Raw genomic sequence first — 19,119 nt, forward strand, 5'->3', positions numbered from 1 at the left:
ATAATTGCAGCAATCCTCTGTGTTACCTTCACCACCTTTGCAATATGTTCCCTAAACGTCAGGTTTCTATCAATCATCAACCCCAGATCTCATCTCCCCTTTCCTCCAGTATAACTCCTCCCATAGAGTATGCAGCATCCCATAGATGTTTCCCAAACCTCAAGACCTTACATTTTTCTGCATTAAACTGACACCCCCATTCATTTGCCAATCTATCTAGCTTATTCAAATCCTCTTGCAGAACTACCACATCTGCACTATTACTAATAATCCTTCCCAGCTTCACATCATCTGCAAACAACTGAATATCCCCTTGCAATCTACTGGCAATGTCATTGAAACAATATAGGTCCTAGTACTGAGCCCTGTGGGACCCCACTTGTAACCCTGCCTCCTTGAAACTGCTGCACCATACACAACTCTCTGATACCTATCAGACAGCCAATCCTGAATCCAGTTGACCAATCTGACATCCAGACACATGTGCTGCAACTTAAATATCAGCTTATCATGTGGCACCCTGTCAAATGCCTTTGCTAAGTCTAAGAAAATTGCAGTATATGCCTTTCCCTCATCTAATGTTCTTGTAACTTTATTATAAAAGGCTAGCATATTGCTAAAACAAGAGCACCATTTCACAAATCCATGTTGACTCTCACAGATAACATTACCCTCATCTGCCCAATGCTGTATACGGTCCCTCACTACTTTCTCCAAGATCTTAACAACTACTGATGACACACAAACTGGTCTATAATTAGACACTTCCAGTCTGCTACTGCGCTTATGCAATGGCACTATCTTACCTTCCTTCCATTCCCTGGGCACCTTTGCCAAAGCCAGACTTTCATTGAAAAGTCACGTTAAAGGCACTGTCAGTTGCCTAGCACATTCTCTCAAAACTCGTGGTGAAATACCATCCAGTCCCAAAGCTTTACTGACATCCAGAGTACTCAGTATCTGAAACACACTCTCCTCCTCTACCTTTAAACCTCGAACCAGCCCTATCTCTCTAGCATTAAAACTGATATCTCTAGGATGAAATACTCCAATAAAGTGTTAATTGAACAATTCCACTATGTCCTCTGCATCAGTCACTCTATTCCCATTTTTATCCCACAATATCATTCTTCCACAGTCATTTCTCCTCCTACTGGCCAAATAGCTAAAAAATTCCCTAGGATTTTCTTTGGATCTTAGGTCCAATCTCCTCTCATATTCCAGTTTTGCTTTCCATACCACACTAGTCACTCTTCTGGCCTGTGTCTTATATTCTTCATGCATTTTCTCTTCACCTGTCTCCTTATATATCTTCCATAGCCTCTTTTTCGCATGCAATTCCTGTTTAATATTGTTTGTCATCCACTTTACTCCAAATTGTGTCCTCTTCTTCACTCGTGGTATACAACTTACCATTGCTGGTAACAAATATTCTTTCACAATTTCCCACGCACTAATGATATCCCGGCCTTCCAATTCCTCCCTCCATGAAACTTCCCAAAGTTGACGTCTAAGATTATTATAATCACCTGCATTATAATTTCACATAAGTTCCCGTCTCTTTGATACTCCTGCATGTCTATTCATATTCCAAGTCAAAACCATATGGTCACTCTCTCCAACTGGTGGGGGAGATATGTCAACTCAGTTATTATCAACTCTTCTGATGCTATAACCAAATCCAAAACTCTTAAACCTCTTGTTCCCTCTGTTACATGTTGCCTAAGACATTTGTCCCTCAAGAATTCTAGAAATTCCATTCCCCTATTGCTACATGCATCTTCCTCTCTCCAATTTATACTACTGTAGTTAAAATCTCCCATAACAATCATTCTTTTTGCACTTGCCAAACTTAGCTGTCTAAACATCTCCTGGTCCCCATCCTCTGTGCTCCTGGGTCTGTAGCAACACCCCACTAAATATCCTGTCTTACCTACCTCTACCTCACACCATATGCTCCCAAAATCATTTGTCTCACTTCCTTCCAAAGCCTCCACTCTTAGAGGACATAGGTCATCACTTATCATAAGCAGTACCCCACCACCACACTTTCCCCTCCTATCCTGACGAAAAATGCTATACCCAGCGAATTCTATTCCTGTTATTACATCCCCTTCTGTCAACCACGTCTCAGGGATCCCAATAATTTTTGGCCAGGCTGATGCTATCTGCGCCACTAATTCCTCTCCCTTTTTCCGGATACTCCTGGCATTAGTATAAAGCATATAAATGCCATTGTTACCCAGCATTATCCCTTCTAGACTCCACTGGGCTCAGTGTTACCTGACATCGTCTCCCTTCTCCCAAGAGGCCACCCATTGATGGATTTACAGGGCTACGAAGATTATATCGGGATTATGGGATTTAGATTACAAGGATGGATTGCATCTACATGGATTACAGACTTGCTATCAGGAGATAGAGGGATGATCTGATAGAGGTATATAAACTTTTGAATAGGTGCTATAAGATATAGTCTGATGAAATATTTCATTATATGGAAGGTGGAAAGAGAACACATGGGCATCCATGGAAATTAAATTTGTTTGCAGTCAAGAAAGGGATAAGAGCTAGGTTTTTCTTTCATAGAGCAGTGAGTGAGTGGAATAGTTTGCTTTCAAAGGTAGTGAGTATATAGAGTGTAAATGAATTTAAGAGAGGGTATGACAATTGGTTTGGGTGATTTAGAGCCTCTCTTGAGGTCTCAGATAATAATAATAATAATAATAATAATAATAATGTGATAAAAGAAATAATGGAAAAGATGAATACCAAAAACCCTTAGGTATGTCATTCATAGATTTTGAAAAGGCATTTGATTCAATATCAACAATAGCTGTTTTAGAAGCCCTTACAAATCAAGGAATATAAAAAAAAACTTATATTGATATACTTAGTCTTACATATAAAAATTCAACTACATCTATAAAATCAGGAACAAATATGAAATTTCCTATAAAAAAAAAGAGATTAGACAGCGAGATACCATTTCATCTAAATTATTATTATTATTATTATTATTAGACACCTCCAGGGAGTCCAAAGACTCATCGAGGGAGGGCATCTACTCTACAACTCTGTCCCCACCACTCAAATCCACCAGTGCCATGTACTGCCCATCACCACCACCACCACCACCACCACTAGTATTTCCATAGACAATCACCAACATCCGTGCCCAAAGCAGGATTCGAACCTGCAGTCTTTTGGCTGAAGAGCGGATACGCTAATAACTCAGCCAAGCCCTAGAAGAAATATTTAAAGATCTGGATTGGAAAAATAGAGGAATTATACATGACTTATTTTTCACGGTATTAACAACACCACAAACACTTTTATCAACAAAGATGTTTTATTAACGCTAATATTTCGCTGATTTTCAACTCAGCATCATCAGAGCACAACACACATGTAAACATGACAGTGAGTGAGTGAAACAATATAATTGCAAAAGACAAAAAGATCTAAAGTCCTATTTTTGTCCCCCTTTTACGAAAAAAGCAGTTATCCAGGAGTTTTTCTTAGGATAACCGTCTCCCAAATTTTTGGCAAATTAATGCAACCATATTTGTTAAGGTTGGGAGAATTCTTTAAAGCCATTGATGACTCAAAAAATAATCTTTCAGATCTATAACGACTCCTAAATAGCACATTCGTTTTCCTCCATCTAATCCTGTGTGAAGGAGTGTCCAAGGCGTGCTCTGCCAGTCCCGACTTGCCATAGTAATAGTAGCGAATGTATCTTTCATGTTCTTCCAGGCGGATGTTCACTGATCTTCCTGTTTGCCCATAATAGGCCAAGTCACAGTCACATGGAACTTCATACACTCCTGGGTGTGCTAAAGGGTGAAGTTTATCCTTTGGCGAGCGGATCAGGGTTGCCAGCTTGACATGAGGTTTGAAGGTGGTGCGAAGGCCATGTTTCAACAATACTTTGGCTATCTTTTCCGATGTACCTCTGATATAGGGAATAGAAATGGTCATGTTGTATTCTTGTGTATTAGGGGAGGGCCGAGTATTGGGCCTATGTAGTATTTTATCTATTTTGTAGGGATTGTAGCCGTTGGCTAAGAACGTATGGCGCAGGTACTTGAGTTCAGTGGTCAGAGCTGTATCATTAGAACAAATGTCTCTGGCTCTGTGTGTAAGTGTTTTTAAAATGCCGTACTGTTGGACTGGATGATGATGTGATTGTTTATGTAGGTATCTTCCTGTGTGTGTAGGCTTTCTGTAAATAGAAAAAGATAGTGATCCATCTGAAAGGCAGGTGACTAATGTGTCAAGAAATGGTAAACAGTTATTTGATTCTTTTTCTACTGTGAAGTGAATTTTGGGGTGTTGGCTGTTTAGGTAGGTGATAAAAGTATCCAAAGTGTCTTGTCCATGGGGCCAGATGGCAAACACATCATCTACATAGCGCAACCATACTTGTGGCTTGTATGTAGCTGTGGTAAGTACTTTGTTTTCAAAGTGTTCCATGTAAAAATTTGCTAACGGGGGAGAGAGGGGGGAACCCATAGCAGCACCATTAATCTGTTTGTAGAATTTCCCTCCCCATGTAAAGTAACCTGCATTCATGGTAAATTGAAATAATTCAAAAATATCTGGGGAAAATTTAGACTTGATTAATTCAAGAGTGTCTATAAGTGGTACATTGGTAAATAGGGAGGTGACATCGAAACTAACCATTATGTCTGAATTTTTTAGGATTAGATTTTTAACCAATGTTTTGAAATGGATTGAATTTTTTACAAAAGTAGAGGAGTTGCCAGTAAGAGGGCAAGCAACTTAGCTAAATGCCGGGCCAGTTTATATGTGGGACTATCTATGCTATCAACTATGGGGCGTAGGGGAATATTAGTTTTGTGGATTTTTGGTAATCCATAAATACGGGGTGTTTTAACATGAATTGGTTTTATTTTTCTGATGATTTCTTTGGGCCATGATGTCACTTTTTTCAGTAATTTTCGGACTTTTTTCTTTTGCGACATCGTAGGGTCTCGATGTATAATTTGATACGTGGAACTGTCACATATGAGATCTTGCATTTTTCTGTTTTACTCTTCTTTATTCATGATAACTGTTGCATTTCCTTTATCGGCTTTTGTAATAATGATATTTTTATTATTATATAACTTTTTTAGGGCAGTTATTTGCTTATGTGGCATATTGCTTTTTGGAGGCTTAGCCATGTTTAGAATACTTGCTATGTCTAGTCACACATTATTGGCTATTGCTGGCGGAAGATCGTGGATACCCTGCTCTACTTTCATCATAATTTCGAGTCTAATCCTAAAAAATTCAGACATAATGGTTAGTTTCGATGTCACCTCCCTATTTACCAATGTACCACTTATAGACACTCTTGATTTAATCAAGTCTAAATTTCCCCCAGATATTTTTGAATTATTTCAATTTACCATGAATGCAGGTTACTTTACATGGGGAGGGAAATTCTACAAACAGATTAATGGTGCTGCTATGGGTTCCCCCCTCTCTCCCCCATTAGCAAATTTTTACATGGAACACTTTGAAAACAAAGTACTTACCACAGCTACATACAAGCCACAAGTGTGGTTGCGCTATGTAGATGATGTGTTTGCCATCTGGCCCCATGGACAAGACACTTTGGATACTTTTATCACCTACCTAAACAGCCAACACCCCAAAATTCACTTCACAGTAGAAAAAGAATCAAATAACTGTTTACCATTTCTTGACACATTAGTCACCTGCCTTTCAGATGGATCACTATCTTTTTCTATTTACAGAAAGCCTACACACACAGGAAGATACCTACATAAACAATCACATCATCATCCAGTCCAACAGTACGGCATTTTAAAAACACTTACACACAGAGCCAGAGCCATTTGTTCCAACGATACAGCTCTGACTACTGAACTCCAGTACCTGCGCCATACGTTCTTAGCCAACGGCTACAATCCCTACAAAATAGATAAAATACTACATAGGCCCAATACTCGGCCCTCCCCTAATACACAAGAATACAACATGACCATTTCTATTCCCTATATCAGAGGTACATCGGAAAAGATAGCCAAAGTATTGTTGAAACATGGCCTTCGCACCACCTTCAAACCTCATGTCAAGCTGGCAACCCTGATCCCCTCGCCAAAGGATAAACTTCACCCTTTAGCACACCCAGGAGTGTATGAAGTTCCATGTGACTTGGCCTATTATGGGCAAACAGGAAGATCAGTGAACATCTGCCTGGAAGAACATGAAAGATACATTCGCTACTATTACTATGGCAAGTCGGGACTGGCAGACCACACCTTGGACACTCCTTCACACAGGATTAGATGGAGGAAAACGAATGTGCTATTTAGGAGTCGTTATAGATCTGAAAGATTATTTTTTTGAGTCAGCAATGGCTTTAAAGAATTCTCTCAACCTTAACAAATATGGTTGCATTAATTTGCCAAAAATTTGGGAGACGGTTATCCTAAGAAAAACTCCTGGATAACTGCTTTTTTTTTTTTTTTTTTTTTTTTTTTCCTGTTAGAGGGCGCCAAAAATAGGACTTTAGATCTTTTGTCTTTTGCAATTATATTGTTTCACTCACTCACTGTCACGTTTACATGTGTGTTGTGCTCTGATGATGCTGAGTTGAAAATCAGCGAAATATTAGCGTTAATAAAACATCTTTGTTGATAAAAGTGTTTGTGGTGTTGTTAATACCGTGAAAAATAAGTCATGAATAACCATCAATGCCTAAGCTTATCTGTTAGAGGAATTATAGTAAATGGAAAAGAATTAAATCACTTGTGATCTGCTAATGACATTGTTCTTTTAGGAAACTCTGCAGAATAACTTCAACTTGCAAAGAAGTTCAGTGAATTATTATATTAATATTGTAATATTAAACCATGATGATCATATCCCCCTCCTATGCTTGTCAGCGAAGCCCTGCAATCCACACAACTTCAGTCTGTCCTCATCAGGAGCATTCCACAGACCTGTCACCAGCTAGGCAACTTGTCTCTGAATACTCTCCTCCACCATCTACAGATCGTGAAGAAACTGAGGTGAACAATTCTGTGCACAGCAATCAAGTGGTTGAATCATGGCCTTATAAAGAGGGTCAATAACCTCCTTTTATACTTGTTAGAGGATTAATTGGATGTTGAAGAACACAGTAAGTTATTTGTAAACTCTTGCAGTATGCCGTCTGAATTTCATATCTCTATCCACGATTACTCCCAAATCCCTAACTTCATCAATTTCCTGTAATCTACTATGATTGGGGGTTACATACATACGAGGTATGTAACCCCTTTCATCCCAAAGTGTATTATCTTACATTGTACAACATTAAATTGACAACCACTATCCTTTGCCCACATTGCTAATTTATTTAATTTATCCTGCAAGATATGTATATTACCTTTATCAACTATTGTGCTCCCCAATTTTGCATTATCAGCAAACAACTGAATATCCCCCCTCCCCTCCCCCAACCAGCACATCTGCTATACCATTAATGTACAAATTAAAGAGTATTAGTAGTCCTAGTACAGCGTCCTGGGGAACTTCCCACTAGTCACAGTCACCCTCATTTGCCTTGATTCTACTCCTCCATACACCACACTCTGATGTCTCTCACCCCCCCCCCCCCATTCATGCCACCAGCCTCATATCCATTTCCACCAACCTTATGTAATAGTTTTCATGCAATGTTCTGTCAAATGCCTTTACAATGTCCAGTAGTATCATGGTATAACCATTTCCTTTATTCAATTCTGCTGTCATCATCACCATATTATAAAGATGTGAATAAATTAGTGAGGCAGGACTTACCTTTTACAAACCATACAGCTACCCTATAGAGTATCATATTTCTATCCACCCATTCCTGAATTTTACTTTTAACTAACATTTCCAATACTTTAACCACTACTCCAGTTTTTAACTTGGTCTATAATTGCTACTTCTGTCTTGGAACCACATTTATGTAATGGAACTATCGTAACTCTTTCCACTCACTTGGAACTTTACCAGAGCTGAGACTTGATTCGACAACTTCATCAGAGGCACTGTCGGTTCACTTGCACATTCTCATAGTGCACAAGCTGACATGCCATGCAATCCCACTGCTGTATTCACATTGATGTTTCTGAATATACTGAGCACTCCCAGTTCATCTACCTCAATTGTCACATCAGTTTTTATCACATTAGTAACTGCAAAGTCATTAACTGGATAATATACCCTTGCAAAGCAATCACTTACTAACTGAACTATTTCTTCTGCTTCTGTTATTATTCTACCATCGACACTGAGTAAAGTTATCTTTCCATAATCATGCCTTCTATTACTTAATTAGTGAAAAAAAAAAGTTTTGGATTTACTTTGGCCTGCTTAGCTAATTTTCTCTTAAAATCTGATTTAGCTTTCCTTACCATACTTGCTACCCTTCTTGCTTGCAGTTTATATTGCTCCTAAGCACTGTTCACCTTTTTGTTATTTTTCTTCCACAATGCTTTTTTTTTTTTTTTGCAGCTCCTACTTTATATTGTTACTCATTCACTTAATCCTTACTTGGTTTATTATTATTATTACATGACACCCTCCAAGGAGGGCACCTGCTCTACAACTCTCCACCAATGCCATCTACCTGCCTACCACCACTACTAGTATTTCCACAGACAATCGCAAACATCTATGCCAACAGCGGGATTCGAACCCGCAGGCTGGAGAGCGGATATGCTAATCACTTGGCCAGCGTGATCATCCTTCTGATATGTAATCTAATACTGTTTTGCTCAAACAATCCCCGACTGTTTCCCATGCAGCTTCTTACACCATGACACTGCTCCAAGTTACCTCCTAAATTTGTTATAATTGCCACCTTTCTAGTTTCGATAAACCTTTTCTTGATTGAAAATTCGACAACCTCCCAGGAAGTATATGGTTAATTCCCCCAATCTTGGTAGATTTGCTATTTTAGTTATAGATAGATGTTCTGATGCTATTACCAGATCCAACATTCTCAAAAACCCCTTTGGTCCCCTGGAAATGGAATTTATACAGTTACTGAAGGTTAATTACCTGAAAAAATTCCATTTCTATTTTGCCATATGCCCTTTCTTCCTTCCAATCTATATCCCATAGTTGAAGGAAGAAAGGGTCCTTTCTTCCTTCAACTATGGGATATAGTTGAAGGAAGAAAGGACCTTCCTTCAACTTCCTCCCATGATAATTGTTTGGCCTGCACTCAATGTGCTAATCTGCCAATGCAAGTCATTCACATCTTTTGGACATCCAGGTCTATAGCAGCAACCAACAATATATTTTGTCCTATTGGCCTCTATCTCACACCAGACGGCTTCAAATGAATCATTTTCTTCAGATTTACAATCTTCAGTAATTTCTATATTATTTGTTTGAAGTTCTTCAGCTATCATTAATAATATCCCTCCTCCTGCCCTATTTCCTCTATATTCTCTGAAAGTGCAATATCTGTTACATTTTATCCCTGTAACTACATCATTCTTTGACAACCAAGTCTCACTGATGCCTGTAATATTTGGCCAAGATGAGCTGACCAATGCCAGAAATTCCTCTAATTTATTTCTGATAATTTGGGCATTCATGTACTTGCATTTCAAAATCTCCTTTGGCCTACAGTTATCCTTATGTAATGTCATTACCTGTCCATTCAGATTCAAAACCTGGGAAACTGTATTCAGCTCTTCAGTCATTCCTGTACTCATACTTGTCGATCGTCAATGTGGCTATTTCCTCAGTTATTCCTACACTCACATTCATTTGTCCTAGAGGGTGGTTGTACGCATGCATAATGAGGATGACATTGACATGCAGAAGGAAAGAGGTTATGGTTTCCCTGTATAAGGCTTCGATCAGACCACATGTGGACTACTGTGCACAAATTTGGTTAGCTGCTATTCAAGGGGATGAGGATGTATTGGAGAGTCCAGAGAAAGTTTACTAAGTTCGTGTCAGGTCTGTGGAATGTCAGATGTGGGAAGAGATTGAGGGAATTTACATGAAGATGGAGAATCTTCTTTACATGGAGAGTGATTGGTGAGTGCAGAAATGGTTAATGGGTTCAAGACACAGCAATGATCTTTTAGCATGAGAGAGACCTCTGCAATACGTCCATGGAGATCAGATAATAATAATTAAACGAAATAGATTCCAGACTTTAATGAATGAGACAAAAGAAGATCAAGCTGGCATCAGATCTGGGAAGTCTAAAAATATAGACGATATTTTTAATTAATAGCCTCGCTGAAAAGCTGGGTGTACATCTTACTTATATACCGCAGATTTATTGACTTCAAACATTTGATTCTGTTGACAGGAACAAAATTATAAACATCTTGAAATCGACAATTTTAGATTCAGAAATACAAGCTTTTATTACGAATTATTATAAAGATACCAAAGCAACTGTCAAATTTTCTGTAAAAACAGAAAAATCCAACGTAAGAAAGAGAGCATGCAGTTGTGCCCACTCTCACCAGATTTATTTACTGTCTATATTGAAGAAATATACAAAACCATAGCAGAAGAACCAGGTCTATAAATAAATTACATGAATATCAACTATATTAAACATGCAGATATTATTTTTGCAGAATCTAGAGTACAAATGATAAAGACAAAAATTTTAGAATGTAAAACAATCAAAGCAAAACTAAAACAATGAAAATTGGAATAGATGAGACAAAAATTTCATAAACCTAGAAAATAATATACTTTAACATGTAAAGCAATTTACATATCTAGGCAATCTCATTACTCATAACTTCGACAGTACAGAACCAGTAAAATACAGACTTAATATAGGCTAGTCTAATATGAATAAATTAAACAATTTAAACTCTTAAACTTGAACTTTATATTGACTTTATTAGTTGACCAGAGATTTTTTTGAAAAATATAACAATTGTCTACAAGCTTCACCAGCAGTTCTGTCTGGCTTCTTCAGGATGTGTAACAGTACATGGAATTATTTCAAAGTGAATGACACAATATACGAACAACTTGATGGCTTAGCCATGGGCAGTCCCTTATCTCCCTGTGCTGATATGTTCATGGAAAAACTAGAAGCTGACATCCTTTCCAAATTAAACCCAAAGCCATTGGTTTGGTGGAGATATGTAGATGATGTTTTCATAATTTGGAGAGACACAGAAATAACCCTATTTGAATTTCTTACAAAAATAAATTCCTTCCACCAAAAAATACAGTTCAAGTTAGAGCTTGAAAAGAATAGCCAATTACCTTTTCTAGATACACTAATCAAGAAACAAGAGGATGGACAAATCCAGCTCACAATCTACCACAAATCAACACACACTGGATGTTACCTGCACTTCAAATCGACTCACCATATTACATAGAAACTCAGCATAATTCATATGTTTAAGAACAGAGCGACAACATTATCGCAGAAGAAAAATATCTCCTTGTTGACCTCACTCTCAATATCTCAGACCCTGGTAAACAACGGTTACTCAAGAAATATAATGAAAAAGATTCTTCATAGAAACCCTCCATAACAGCAACCTTCTGTCATGCAATATACATCGTCCATAGTCATCCCTTATGCAGGCTCAGTGTCAACAAAAATTGCCAAATTCCTTAAGTCCTTCAACATCAGAGTTGCTCTTAAACCAGTTAAGACAATACATCAGATTTTAAGATCACCAAAGAACATTAATGCCTTCTACATATACGCAGGTGTGTACAACATTCCATGTTCCTGTGGATTAAATTACATAAGGCAAACATCGAGAATCCTGGAAATTCGAAAAAAAGAACATGAATCGATTGGGATAAAAGTTCCATGCTTTATATAGAAGAGGATTTTCGATGTAGAAACTTCAAAGAAGCTGCAGTTATACTCTACTCTGGAGAAAATCTAAACAGAAATCAAGGAATGATTCTGAAAGATATCTGGAAAAGCCTAATAACTTTGCTCAGCTTACCAGAATTTCATTTTGCTAAAAACTATATAACGCGCTCAAAAAACAATGACTGATACACCACTTTCCATGCGTATGATGTTACACATTGATTTAATTTATTTCACAGTGTTACTTCATTCTTCTTTTGTACTAGCAAACGTTGAGTTCCATGTACCATTACACATGTCCTGAAGAAGCCAGACAGAACTGCTGGTGAAACTTGTAGACAATTGTATATATTTTTCAAAAAATCTCTGATAAACTAATAAAGCCAACATAAAGTTCAAGTTTAATATTTAATTAGTGACCAAATACAGCATAGAGATCAATTTAAACTATAAAACCATTATTATACCTATGGCATCAAGGCATGGAGACTCAATCAGGAAGAAATACAGAAATTCGGAGTATTTGAAATGAAATGGTTAAGAAAAATAAATAAGACTCAGCTGTGTTAAATATCTGTACATCTGATGAGGTTTTACATTATCTAGCATAAAACCTCATAGATGTACTAGATAATGTAGAGGATTTGAAAGTGAATACTCAGTTTAAGATAACAATAAACTAGAAAGATAAGAATAAATAAAGGTGAGGTTAAGCGTCTATAGAAGGTTTTCAATAGATTGACAAACAGTACATGCATAGGATACTGGATACTAGCTCAATGTTACCAAGTGTAAGGTTATCCATTTAGAGGATTACAAGCTGTGTATTTCATTGATAGGATTATGCTTTAAGAAAGTGTGGTTCACATCTGGGAGTGATTAATAGGGAGTTGAAATTCAAGGCCCATATAGAATAGTATAATGAAATAGTATAATGATGAGTACATGATCATCAGCAAACATCCAGCCTCATCAATGAAACTGACACTCAATGGGAAAAATATTGATCAAGTGTCAAGATATAAATATCTTGGTTGCTGGCTTAATGAACGGTGGGATCCAGAAATAGATATAAAGACAAGGATTGAAGTTGCATGGCAGTCCTTCATGAAAATGAGAACACTATTCTGCAATAAAGACCTAAACATGGAAGTCAGATGCCGAATGCTGAAATGTTATGTGTGGTCTATTCTGCTCTACGGAGTTGAAACATGGACATTGAAGGCGACAACCATCAAGAAAATCGAAGCCTTTGAGATGTGGCTATACAGAAGAATGCTAAAGATATCATGGACAGAAAAAATTACCAATGAAGAGGTCTTAAAATCCATTGGCAAAGCTAAACATCTTGTACAAATAATCAAGAAACGAAAAACATCATATCTTGGACACATCATGAGAAACAGCAAATACCAACTTCTACAAACTATTTTGGTAGGAAGAATTGATGGCAAAGGAACTAGAGGAAGAAAAAGAATATCATGGTTTGACAACATCAAGACGTGGACAGGAAAGAGCAGTGCACAACTGCTCAGATTGGCACAGGAGCGCGGTTTGTTCGCCAAGATGGTCGCTGACCTTCGATAGAAGATAGCACAATAAGAAGAAGATAATGATGAGTGGAGTAGAGAAGCTGCTTTTTCTTTATAAGAGTGATGGGAATGATTCAGAAACTGGTAGCTTGATTGTGGAATGCTGGCTATGAGGATATATTGAAGGTCGCAGACAAAATTTGATTCATAGATAAAAAGAGAGGGAATATGGTAAACAAGCAAGTTAATAAGGTGACATTAAAGAATAGATGGAGAATAAAATTTTTAATTCATGGCCTTCTGCAAAGAATTAAAAGAAGCAGTCATCCTAGGTCATTGAGTAGGTTAACTGGATGTGAATATTGTACTCATTTTTTGCTTGGGGAGGTAGTGATCAAATAAAATGGATAATTGGTTGTGATCAAGGTGTGGACTGCAAGTGCATTGTTAATGAAGAAGTTTAAATAAAGGTGTGATATAGGCCTTGTGCAATGGATCCTAAATATCCATATTATTATCTGGACAATAATTAAATCACAGGCCTCCGTGGATTCAAGAGACTTGCATGAGGGGAGATGCATTATTTCCTATAAAGCCAATCAACCACACCTTATGTTCATTCACTCTTTGCATGTTCACCACCCTCTCAAGCCATGCATACCATCCATGCAAAAAAACCTACATTTCATTCCCTTGCATAGCTTCCAAGGTAAGCCCCTTCCTTAGATTAACTTTCATAAAATATTTTGTCTGTTTAATAAAAGACTTTCAATTCAATCACCCACTCCTTTTATCCACTGTTTTCTGTAGATTCGTAAATCTATCTTCAGAAATTCCAAACTCCTTCTGTTATGTTGTTTCTTACTTATTATCCTTTCTAAAGTTTTCTCATCGATTGTGGCACTGTATAATGGAATTAAGAATTACCCTGTCAGTCTTCAGCATTATGCCAATTCACTGGGTGAATTAGCCACCTTTACAGTGTGTTATGAACACTTCAACACCCTGTCACAGATATCCTTTCCACCTTCTTCAGTATAGTTCGCCAATTATTACATGGCTGTCCATTGTTGAAAAAAATGTTTAAAACACTATGCTAGACCCACTATATCAACACCATTTCTAATAACTATCATCTACAAACAACTGCATATAACCTTGCAAACCATTTGTAATATCATTAACATACAAATGTATAATAATATCTTTCTTTATCAGATATTATTCTACTTGGATGGTTTGAGCCTATGTGAAACCTGAATGCCCAATTATTTTTAGAATAACTCCCCTCATTGGCATACTGTCTGCAATGTAATATAGCTTGTCTCTCTCCCTCTGTATTCCAGATTATGACCTTAATATGAAAATCAAAATGATGGGAAATTAAAGTAATTAATTTTCATCTAATTTCAATAAGGAGATTTTTTCCTTTAGTGTTGCACAGTAATTTGAAATGAATGCTGATCACTGTGTAACACTGAAGGAAAGGATCCCCTTATTGAAATGAGAATAAAATGAAAGCACACATGTATACATGAGATATGATAATTATCTTTACTTATACTTTGTAATATTTAGTGACATATACATATGAAGCATCACTGAATTAGGGATAGCTACCTAGTGATGTATTGGGGTGCCCTGATAATGGCCACCACCCAATGAGGCAAGGACTCCACAAACATACAAAAATGTTTCGTAGGTATGGCGATCCATGCATCCTCCAGAGCTACCCACAATTCTCTCAAGTTCAGCAGTCATGGGACACTGGCCTGAACACACTGCTCGACAGTATAATCCCAAAGATTTCAATGGGATAGCTTCTAGATGGCCACTTCATTATTTCAAAATCAACAGAATGCTCTTGGATCCAAGCAGTAGCTTGCCTGGGATCTGTGGGATGAACAGTTGTCTTCCTGTTTATGGAAGTTTTTTCACTTGGCTGTGCTACTAATTATATATTTGGTTTTATCTTTTATTCAAGTGTAAGCAAACAAAGTTTGCGCCTGAAGTACTTTCAGGACTGGGGCAACTCACGGTAAAGGTGGTATAAGTTCATCACTTGCCTTAGCATCCCTAGTACCTTAGTTGGGTAGTGATCCTTCCCTTAATGTATAGCATTATACATGTCCGCAAGGAGATGTGCTTTGCATTATGGGATACTAAAGCAAGTGATGAGAACTTATACCACCTTTACCACGAGTTGCCCAGTCCTGAAAGTACTCCAGGTGCAGACTTTGTTTGCTTACACTTGGATAAAGGATAAAAACTAATATATAATTAGTAGTTGTCTTCTTGGTAGACAGCATCTCCATTGGGATGCATGATGAACATAAATGAGTGTAAATGGGTGACCATGAGCTCTATGTACCAGGATGCATTGAGAGTCATTAGTACATTTACCAAAGGTCCAAATGAAGATACTCCAGGTCATCACTGAGCCCTCCAGCTTGTACAGTTCCAACCTGACATGTAGGATCCATAGCTTCATGTGGTTGGCACTATATCCTCAGTCTCCCATCAGTGCTCTGAACTTTAAATCATGATTCATCACTCCAGGCTACACATCTCTAATTTTCAATCGCCCCGTTTTGATGTTCTTTATCTCATGCATGGTGTTCAGTCTGGTGTCGTGTCATTAAAAGTGGGACTCTCGTATGTTGGCAGCCCCCGAAGCTAAGACAGTGAAGTGAATATTGCACAGTCCTTGCACTGATTTTCTGGCTGGAACCCTTATTCAGATGGGAGGTGATTTGAGATAATGTCTGCCCCCTATTGGTCCATACGATGCAAGTCAGATGGTGAAACCCATGATCAATGAAGGCTGGCTGCCTTTGGAGTTTCTCCATTTTTTTTTTTTTTTTTTTGCAGGAATTTTCTTATCAGGGATACGAACAGTCTTGAAACTATCATACGAGAAAATTCAAGTTCGTTGACAATTTCAGAGATCGAGTGATCCATCTGTCGGGCACCTACAATCTGCCCTTTGTCAAATGCATCTAATCCTGCACCTTTCCCCATTATGAATACTCGGGGAAGCCAACTCTGGTTATACATAGCTGACAGCTGAGTATAACCAGTTTCAGCCACATGTGTGTAAATGTGGGAGTTGCGGTACAGAATTTGCATAGAGTCTCCTATCCCTAATTCAATGGTACTTCACAGTGTATTCTTTTAGGAGCTGGAAATCACTATTCATTTTATAAAAGAGATTTCATTATTTATTATTTTATAAACTTTGTTTTCATCATTTATTATTATTTTGCTCATTCTGCATTGCATTATAGTGGAAAAGCAATGTTTGAATCATCAGTAGAACTAATAAAAATGGCAAATGGAACTAAGAAAATTGGAGGTAAATTTATAATGAAGTAAATAATTGCATTAAGATTCAGTATATTTTTATTTCTTGTTATCATTTTGTGTGTGATTTTGTTTGGATAGCCTTATAAAACATTTTAAGAGGGGGTGCTTAAGGGTCAAAATTGTATAACTGAGAGGAGACATCCACATAGCCTTTAACCACCCTATCGGCGAATATGGATGAAATAGTGACACCAAATTGCACTTCTCATCCATGTTATTCAATGAGTTTTAGAGCTTCGTATCCAGATTTAGCTTGATGTCTATAGACATCGTGGCCAGTTGGGGGGGGGGGGGTAAAGGAATGCAGAGAACCGACAAACTCTGGTAACCTAATGTCCAATCCTCACCTTCTCATGGTACACCCTGTTAGGTATCTATCTACATACTGAACGAATGAGGATGAGCTGGGAATGTGGGATTTAGCTGACTAAATTGTATTCTTATTATCTTAAACCACAATATACAATGATGGTACAACATGACAGAATTTCATGGCGCCAGCTGGGATGTCGCCCAGTTAAACAAGCCCCCTAGTTCCCCCGTTGTTATCACCATAGTTCAAGATCAGTACTATCAACATTAGAAGCCTGAATGGCAAAGAAATGGAGCTAGCTGAGAATTGGATAAGTACCAAATCGACATAATAGGGGTGACTGAAACAAAAAAAGACAAAAACCGATAAGATCTTTCTGAGCAATAAATACAAAATGTTATATTCAGGCAATGACAATCAAGGAAAAGAAGGAGCAGTCATAGTATTCAACACTAAATATGAAGCTAATCCTCTTGAATGGCAGGCAATTTTAAGTAGAGTAATGTGGCAAATATCAGAATGGGAAACTGGACAATGAAACTCATTTGTGCCTATGGTCCCACAGAAGGTTCTACTAAGGTAGAAGTAGAGGAATTTTTTGAGGCTTTAGAGAAAGCAACTGACACAATGAAAAATGAAAAGTTAGTCTTTGTTGGAGATCTAAAATACCACAGTAGGAAATGATTATCAGACATACAAAATTATTTTGGGAAAATTTGGAGAAAAGACCAAAGCTAATAATATTGGCAAATAATCATTGGATTTCTGCTCAGGACATGGACTGGTTATTACTAGCACAATGTTCCAACATAAAAATGTGCACAAATTCACATGGAGAGAAAAGGCATGGAATAAGAAAAGTCTCATTGACTATGTTATTGTTGATAGTGATGTTTTCTCCCTGGTTCAGTACGCTAGAGTATACAGAGGATTTGAAATTGGAAATGATCACCACTAAGTTTTGCACAGGATAAAATTGAATTTCACACTGAAAAGAAGAACATGTAAGGAAGTTTTAAAACAAATAAAAGTTGAGTAGTTCTCAAATGTGAACTGTAGACTAAAATGCACAAACATTATTCAAGAGAAAATGAAAGAGTTTGAGAGCAGGAACCAAATCTTGGAGATTCAGTGGCAAGCTCGGAAGAAAACCCTGACTGATTCAGCCAGAGAGGCATGTGGTGAAGTTTCCGAAAGCATAGGAAAATCAGAACTGCATGGCGGGCACAGGAAATTAAAGAGGCAGTGAAGGAAAAGAAGAAAGCATATCAAAAGTTCCTGGCAAATAAAGTCAACTTGTGCTCTTAGAGAATTGTTATTATTATTATTTCTCTGTGGGGACACTGTAACCCCTAGAGAGCATGTCCCCAGGGTGGCAGATAGGGGAGCCCACCATGTGTGTGTGTGTGTGTGTGTGTGTGTGTGTGTGTGTGTGTGTGTGGTGGGGTGGTCCGAATATACTGAATAAGGACTCGTGGACCAACAGGGCCATAAGGGGCAATCATCTTGATTGTAAGGGAAGCAGCACTCCCATGGACCCCTAGCTGGATCTATCCTCTCCTTCTACTTTGAGGAAGATACACTTACTTTAATCTTTCCTATAAGGCTTTATCAGCCAACTCTTCTTATTTTATGACCTTTATCCTATTAGACTACTCAAGGGCCATGGGGTCTTTTCATTTCTGGCTTTACAACTATGCCCTCTGTATAATCCTTACTATCATTCTTCTATAATCTACTCCCCCCCCACTTCAATATACCCTATTCCTCCTATGGGTTTAAATTCGGAAGAAGGCTAGTTCAGAAGCCTTAAGGTAGCAGCCCTGCCACTGAACTATTCCATCTAGTCCCCTGACTTGGAAAACATAATCCTACTTGTAAGCTGACAGAAAAAGATAATCGGATTGAATGTATGGGAAATGACCTTAGAATGGAAAAGGTAAAACAAAAATGGAAATGACAAAATATAATACACATAGCAAACTGGAATGTAAGAGAAGTAGCATATAAAGAAATAGAATTAGATCAATTATTAAATGAAAGAAATTTTAAAATAG

The 19,119-nt window shown here is 37.7% G+C and overlaps 1 protein-coding gene across 5 annotated transcripts in view; it reads left to right on the forward strand.

Moving 5' to 3' along the window:
- The window catches only part of LOC150094665 (NPC intracellular cholesterol transporter 1-like), a 537,686-nt gene that overhangs the window by 419,617 nt on the left and 98,950 nt on the right, over nt 1-19,119 (forward strand). For all 5 annotated transcript variants that reach the window (XM_090411500.1, XM_090411501.1, XM_090411502.1 and 2 more), the window contains exon 22: nt 16,671-16,738. In XM_090411500.1, coding sequence (XP_090267626.1) covers nt 16,671-16,738 — 68 coding nt within the window. The remainder of the gene's footprint in view (nt 1-16,670; nt 16,739-19,119) is intronic.

The sequence above is a fragment of the Typopeltis vanoorti genome, chromosome 21, assembly GCF_054136105.1.
Source record: "Typopeltis vanoorti isolate ZY-2024b chromosome 21, IOZ_Tvanoo_1.0, whole genome shotgun sequence".
NCBI lineage: Eukaryota > Metazoa > Arthropoda > Arachnida > Uropygi > Thelyphonidae > Typopeltis > Typopeltis vanoorti.